The sequence below is a fragment of the Hyla sarda genome, unplaced genomic scaffold (genome assembly GCF_029499605.1).
Source record: "Hyla sarda isolate aHylSar1 unplaced genomic scaffold, aHylSar1.hap1 scaffold_3438, whole genome shotgun sequence".
Taxonomy (NCBI): domain Eukaryota; kingdom Metazoa; phylum Chordata; class Amphibia; order Anura; family Hylidae; genus Hyla; species Hyla sarda.
The window spans coordinates 3,104-10,783 of NW_026610195.1; the positions used below are offsets into that span (position 1 = coordinate 3,104).

Here is a 7,680-nt window from a genome sequence, read left to right on the forward strand (position 1 = left end):
ACAGTAAAGTTGCCACATGCAGCCATCCTTTCATCCATTTGTCCTTCTCCACCTATTTTCCCAAACCATGCACTCATACTGTTCTCATTTTGCCAAGTTATCGGACAACCTGGCCCCAAAATTATGGACTATCAAAGGATAGCAGCATAAGGGAAAAATACACATTTTGAACCCAAAAACCCATTTGAGTTTTTAAGTTCAAAATACAGGCCTACCTCCTCCCCTACAGCCTGCCTGTCCATCTCCAAAAATAGCCTTTTTAATAATTATATGCTCCTCTTTAGCTTTGAAAAAAAGCAAACAGTAAAGTTGCCATATGCTGCTATCCTTTCATCCATTTGTCCTTTTACACCTTTTTCCCAAACCATCATACACTCATACTGTTATCTTGTCGCCAAGTTATCGTACTACCTGGCCCAAAAATGATGGATTATAAGAGGGTAGCAGCATAAGGGAAAATTACACATTTTCAAACCGAAAAACCCATGAGGGTTTTCAGGTTCATAATGCAGGTCAGTAAAGTTGCCATATGCTGCCATCCTTTCATTTATTTGTCGGCACTGGTTTAACCAGTTGAAGACGTAGGGTGTACAGGTACGCTCCCATTCCTGGAAATGTCCACTAACCCCACAATGAGTAAAGCGGTGAATGCGTTCCATTCATTACAGGAAAAATTGTGTCTATATTCCCGCAAGATTGTCAACGCGACCTGGCTGATTACCATGGCAACAGAAAGCCAGTGGATAGCTTCCTATCTTCTCAGTATGGAAGCCTGTAAGGTCCAGTCCTAGCCTGAATTGTACAGGTGAACTGTCATAGCAGTTATACTATACTGCAGTTAAGTTGTACTGCAGTATAGTTTAACAGGTAAAAAGTGTGAAAATAAAATGTTTTTCAATAAAAAGTGTAAAAAACTATATAAATGTCCCTTTTCTAATAAAGCCCTGTATTATAAAATAAAAATTTAATAAAGTTATTTATCCCGCACAGTTAACACTATTAAAAAAAAGAAAAACCCTACATAAAAAGACTCTCTCCTAGGACTGTATCCACCTTTTCCAGCCCACCGGAGCACCTGAAAGCTATGCTAATTTATGCAGGCTAAAGACAGCACCTGAAAGCTGAACTAATTTATGCAGGCTAAAGTCAGCAACTGCCGAGCTGAGGAGTTTGTGACGAATGAAATCACTGTAAGTTCGCTCATCTCTACACATGATTTAATAAGGTAAAAAAACGTTCACCTACACCACTCTTGATGAATACCCCCCAGTAAATAGACCCAGAAGGGCATGACTCTGTTCATTATGTAAGAAAAGAATTACAAAACGGGCAGCGCTCATCCAAACAGTCACTAATGCCATTTATGTAGTAGAACTCACCTGGTGTATATGGAGGGACACAGTTGACACGACACCTGTTGAGCCAAGACAATGTATGTAGGCACTCCCTTCTCCAATTTCCCCAAATAGCAGGGGAGTGAAAGATATGGTAGGAAAAGAGTATGAAAAGGGGGGAGGTGTAGAATGCATTTGACTGATTTCACATTGGGACTAACTGGCAGGCATCAGCGGAAGTAAGGAGGCGGCAAAGGAGCAGCGGTGGAGGCAGCCGTGAAGATCAGTGGTAAGTGATCTTCACTGCTGCCTTCTAGGAGTTGCCAAACTACAACTTCCAGCATGCCCAGAAAGCCAAAGGATGTCTGGGCTTGCTGGAAGTTGTAGTTTTGCAACATCTGGAGGGCCACAGTTTGGAGACCACCATACAGTGGTGCCCAAGCTGTAGTCCTACAGATGTTGCAAAACTACCACTCCAAGCATGCCCAGACATGCTGGGAGTTATAGTTCTGTAACATCTGGCCCTTCAGATGTTGCAGAACTACAGCTTCCAGCATGCCTGGACAGTCTCACTACTTATATATACCGGCAGGGGGTATATATTTATTAATGCGCCGACGGGGGGTATATATTTATTAATGCGCCGGCGGGGGGTATATATTTATTAAATGCGCCGGCGGGGGGTATATATTTATTAATGCGACGGCGGGGGGTACATATGTATAAATGTGCCGGCAAGGGAATTTATGTATAAATGTGCCGGGGGGGTATATATGTATAAATGCGCCGGCGGGGGTCATATCTTTATTAATGTGCTGCAGGGGGCATATTATAAATGCACTGGGGGGCTAGATATATAGGCTATATGTCTGCCCCCCCCCCCCCTGCAGCACTATATATATCTTGCCCCCACAGCGCTTTTAATATAGATATGGCCCCCTGCTACTCACAATGGTAATTTTTAAATCTCTCGCTGTGAGTCCTGAATGGCCCCTCGGTATCGGCCGCAGGGTTGCAGAGTGCTATCAATCCCTCAGCCCCTGTACTACAACCCCATCATGGAACAGACTCTGTTCCATGATGGGGTAGTAGTACAAACACTAATGTAGCCTCCCCAGCTGTCTGCAGACTCCCGCAGCCGGGGAATTACTACTCCGATCATGGAAATAAGTCTGTTCCATAATGGGAGTAGTAGTAGTCCCTCAGCACTGCAGGAGTCTGCTGATGTCACCTCAGAAATAACGGATATTATAAACCAGGTGCAAACGGATGACATAAAGGCTCATCCGTTTGCCATAGACTTCAATGTTAAAAATAACGGCCGTTAATTTATCCGTTTCTTGTGACAGAAGAAAAATTAGTGCATGTGCCGTTAATTCTTCCATCACAATTAACGTCCGCTAGTCATGACGGACTATAATGGGTCATAACGGATAATCAAAAAATCCCGTAGACTTTAATGGGATTTTGTAATGGACGTTTAACATCCTTTTTTAAAGCTTTTCTAACGGACGTTTATAACAGATGAATTTTTATAGTGTGAAAGCAGCCTTAGTGTTAGCCCCAAAAACAGCTAGCGCTGACCTCCAAATATTACCCTGGTACCCATCGCCCCAGGGGTGCCGAGAAGCGACGGTACCAAAAGGGCCAGATCGTCAAACATGGCGCTCCTGGGCCTAGGCAATAACAGGCTGACATATCTTAGGCTGGGCAGGACCAATAATAATGGTCCTCGCCCACCCTGGTAATGTCAGGCTGTTGCTGCTTGGTTGGTATCTGGCTAATTTATTTATATTGGGGGGGGGGAACTGAATTGCTAAACAATTTCATACATGTGAAGACAAGACCTACATAAAGGACTTGAAGGAGAAGGGGGCGGGGAAGGAACATAAAAGATACCAAAACTGAAGAGTGCATCAAAAATGCCAACAAATAATAATGGATTTTGGTCCACAATGAAATAAAATAAAGTACCCGCCGCGCCACCCCCCGACCCGCCGCATCGCACCCCCCACCGTGATGCTGGGCGGTATACCGGTATGGATTTTTGGCTATACCGGTCGGGCCCCTCCCCCACCCTCCGAGTCAATAAAAAAATTTAACTTAATGGGGGTGGTCCGGGCCATCCATCCTTCCTGTAGTGTCCGGGGGCATTCCGGGTGAAGAGTGAACCGGTCCGGGCTGTCCTTCTTCTCCGGCGGTTATCTTCTCCACTCCGGGCAGGCTCCGGCCTAGTACACTGCATAGACGCCGCTACGCCGTGACGTCAGGTGCGTCGCTGTGCACGGGCGTCACTGCGCAGCGGCGTCTATGCAGCGTACTAGGCCGGAGCCTGCCAGGAGTGGAGAAGATGACCGCCGGAGAAGGACAGCCCGGACCGGTTCACCCTCCACCCGGAACGCCCTCTCGTGACCAAAATCAGGTAAGTACCAAAGTCATTAATCTTACAGATCATGTACTTACTAAAGCCCAAAATGAAGTATTGAGTCTAGGGCTTACATTCTGTCCAACGGCAAAATTTGATCGCTTTACTGCCATCAAAGATTTGCAGTTGTTTGCACGTAAGCTAGCATTTAAAAAGATGTTTAATCATAACATTGAAGCTTCCAACTCTGATCTTTCCACCAGGACTGACCAAGAAGCGGTACGCACTTTGATTGAACTCATGGATGAACAAGAACCACAACCTACAGGTAAGTTTCCTACACACCTTTTACCAAAATCCAAAAATTTCCCGCAGCTGACACAGTTCCCAGAGATTGATCTTTTTGTCAAATTAGTCTCTCAGGAGTTCAATCAGATCCCAGAGACAATACAAAATGACAATTTGACATATCACCAACGTCAAGCATTACGTGAGATCCAATCCTTAAAAAATGTCATTATTAAACCGTCCGATAAAGGCGGTAATGTAGTGTTATGGCCCCTAGAAATGTATGAGAGGGAGATGTTACGCCAACTACGACAAGGCGACTGCTATAAAAAACTTACTTTTAATCCTACTTTAAGGTTTTTATCTGAATTAAATATTATTTTAAACCAAGCAGTTGACCAAGGCATTTTTTCAGCCAAACAGATGGAGGCCCTCTTACCAAAAAATCCCACGGTATCCTCCATCTATTTACTCCCTAAAATACACAAAAGTGCCACCTGTCCGCCGGGTAGACCGATTGTGTCTGGCTGTGGAAATTTATGTGAACCGTTATGCCGCCTCATTGATTATCATCTAACCTCTATTGTAGAGACCCTGCCATCTTTTTTAAAAGACACCAATGATGTACTAAGAAAATTAGACAACTTGCAACTCGAATCCGATATGGTTATAGCTACCTGTGATGTGGAGGCACTTTATACTTCTATCCGACATAGTGACGGAATACGAGCGGTAAGATTCTTTTTGTCTTCTAGTGCCCTCGACTCTGATTTATGTAATTTTTTAATAGTGGCCCTTGAGTACATTTTGACTCATAATTTTTTTATGTTTAAGGAGTCTCTCTTCCTGCAGCTCCAGGGCACGGCAATGGGGGCATCTTGTGCGCCCTCGTATGCCAACCTGTTCCTGGGGCTGTGGGAGAGAGACATTTTTATTTCAGATCCCATTCCAGGTATAGAGAACATACAATATTGGTGGCGATATATTGATGATATCCTGTTAGTGTGGCAGGGACCGGTCACTGAACTACAAGACCTAATTACTAGGCTTAACCAAAATGACTTAAATATTAAATTAACCACCAATATAGGTACTACATCTACTGAATTCCTTGATGTTAAGATCATAAGAGATGACAACGGTTTCCTTTCCACTGACCTTTTTAGAAAAAGTACTTCTGCCAACACTATACTTCATGCAAAATCCGGACACCCACGACACCTAGTGAATAACATCCCAACTGGACAATATCTTCGGGCACGACGTATCTGTTCCAATACCTTGGACTTCGAGAAACAAGCTGAAGATCTTCAGGTACGTTTTAAAGAGAGAGGCTATAATGACAATTGTTAGACTAAAGCATACCATAGAGCCAAAAAGAGTGATCGCAATACTCTTTTACAGGTTAAAAGACGTACCATCAAACAGGATTCCGATACCGTTAGATTCATCACAACATACCACTCACGGACCCAAGATATGAACACAGCAATTGCAAAATACTGGCCCTTACTTACGACAGACCAGGTACTTCTTGGATGCCTTCCCAAAAATCCTTCTGTTACTTTTAGAAGGTCGAAAAATATTAAAGATTCTTTGGTTCGTAGTTAGCATCAGGGACCTAATAAATCTCATCTTTTTGGATCAAAAGGCCCCAAATGGGGCAGTTTCAATTGCGGGCAGTGTGTTGCATGCGCAAACATAGAAAAGAATACTACCTTTGAAAATGCCAGTGGAATGAAATCTTACAAAATTACTCATCATATTAACTGTGCAACCAAGGGTGTAGTATACTATGCTAAGTGCCCATGCAACAAAATTTATATTGGTATGACAACACGCGAACTCCGCAGACGCGTGAGGGAACATGTTCTGGACATAAAAGCAGGGAAGGATGGACCAGATCCATTCTATCAGAAGTCTTTGGCAAGACATTTTAAGAAGTACCATGGCAGTGATTCATCTCTTTTACAGGTTCGGGGCATTGATCGGGTCTATGCTGGCCCTCGTGGCGGCAATTGGAAAACTCTTCTCGCTCAAAAAGAATGTAAATGGATTGAAATTTTGGGAACAAAAACTCCGGCTGGATTGAACGAGATCAACAGTTTTGCCTCCTATTTGTAAGTATAATCTATTTTTCTGTGGTTATTTTCATTATCTTTTACATTGCTATCACTACATCACTATCACTCTTCCTCCAACATCACTATATGTCACGATTTTCTCCATATGTCATTATCCCTCTTTTTGTGTTCATTCTTTCTTCTCCCACATTATGGTCATTTATTTTTGGCCCCTTCCCTTCACAACTTTTAGTCCTCTCGTATCCTTCTTCCCCCCTCCCCCTTCCCCTCCCCCATTCCTTCCTTTCTTCCCCCCCCCTTTCTCTCCCCCCCTTCCCCTTCTCTCCCCTTTTTCCCCTCCCCCTCCCCCCTTTTCCCCTCCCCTTCCCCCTCCCCCCTCCCCCCCCCTTTTCCCCTTCCCCCTTCCCCCCTCCCCCCTCTTCCCCCTTTTCCCCCCCCCTTCCCCCCCCCCCTTCCCCCCCCCCCTTCTTCCCCCCCCCCCTCCTTTTTCCTTCATGGTTCGCACATATACATACTTCCTGCACTTGTCCATCTATTCCTATTATTGTTTTCTCCGTCTCTTATGTGTTTTTTTTCTATGTTATATGTATTTATTTTACTCAAATATCCTTATCTATGTTGTTCTCGCTGTTTGTAATTATGATATTCTCCTTTTTTCATTGTTGTAATTTTTTCTCTTTTTTCATCCAATTATTGTTTATTTATGTAGGGTCTACAATACATCTTGCTCATCATTCTATCAATATGGCGGGAGACTCCCCTTTTCCTTCCTTTTCTCTCCTCCTTTCCCATGTTCCCCATCCTTATGTACTATTCGATATATCTTTAATGTATTTATTATTGTTGCTATTACTAGTAGTGCTGTCCAATTAACTATCTGTGGATGGTTCATTTATGTATATTCATACAATATTGATTTGTCTTTCTTAAATTATGTTTAAAGCTATATGGGGGGCCCCCACCTTATCATGTATGTTTATTCATGTGTTTTTTATAGTTATTATTTTTTGGCTATTATATTACCATCCTCTTTTATTGATGTACAATTCATATATTACATACATTTCATTTATCATGCCCTCCTCTATTTGTCCCTATATCTTATCACTTGGCAATACTAATGCATTTATTATTTTCCATACTTATAAAAATTATTCATTTATTTCATCACTTCCATTCATTCACCTTCCCAGCATTAAATCCCATGGCATATTTGTACACTCAGGTCTATTTCATCACATTATCCCCATTCACACCCCTCTTCATTTCCACCCCCCCCCCTCTCTTCTTCCCCTCTATATACATATATATATTTTTTTTTCCTGCCCTTTCACTATTTTTGCACAAATGTTGTTTATTTTCACGTGCACACACAGATCCTTACACAATTCATGCATCACATATATTCTACATGGTTGATTTAATTTAGATCCTATTGTTTCCCCTCATTAACTATTACCCTTTATACATCTTTTTATTCCCTTAAATTTATTATCGGCAGTCAGCCATTTTAATGAGGCCACAGGCATCTTCTGCCTCTAGGGACCGGGCCCGGCGCACATGCGCCACATTATAGCACACGGCCATGTTTGTGTGGCCTGCGCCATTA

The 7,680-nt window shown here is 42.9% G+C and overlaps 1 protein-coding gene across 5 annotated transcripts; it reads left to right on the plus strand.

The window, feature by feature from the left end:
• Nucleotides 1–1,029: 1,029 nt before the first annotated feature.
• On the plus strand, nucleotides 1,030–7,014 carry LOC130330968 (uncharacterized). 5 transcript variants are annotated; one of them, XM_056553638.1, is made up of 7 exons: nucleotides 1,030–1,225; nucleotides 3,963–4,027; nucleotides 4,577–4,719; nucleotides 5,154–5,301; nucleotides 5,392–5,514; nucleotides 5,962–6,107; nucleotides 6,781–7,014. In XM_056553638.1, the coding sequence occupies exons 3-7, from the start codon at nucleotides 4,670–4,672 to the stop codon at nucleotides 7,010–7,012; spliced, it is 699 nt and encodes a 232-aa protein (XP_056409613.1). In that variant the 5' UTR covers nucleotides 1,030–1,225; nucleotides 3,963–4,027; nucleotides 4,577–4,669; the 3' UTR covers nucleotides 7,013–7,014. The 5 variants fall into 5 exon arrangements, with proteins under 5 accessions (XP_056409613.1, XP_056409614.1, XP_056409612.1 ...); XM_056553639.1 differs by having other exon boundaries at nucleotides 1,030–1,190; XM_056553637.1 differs by lacking the exon at nucleotides 4,577–4,719 and having other exon boundaries at nucleotides 1,030–1,190; nucleotides 5,078–5,301.
• The last annotated feature ends 666 nt before the right edge of the window (nucleotides 7,015–7,680 follow it).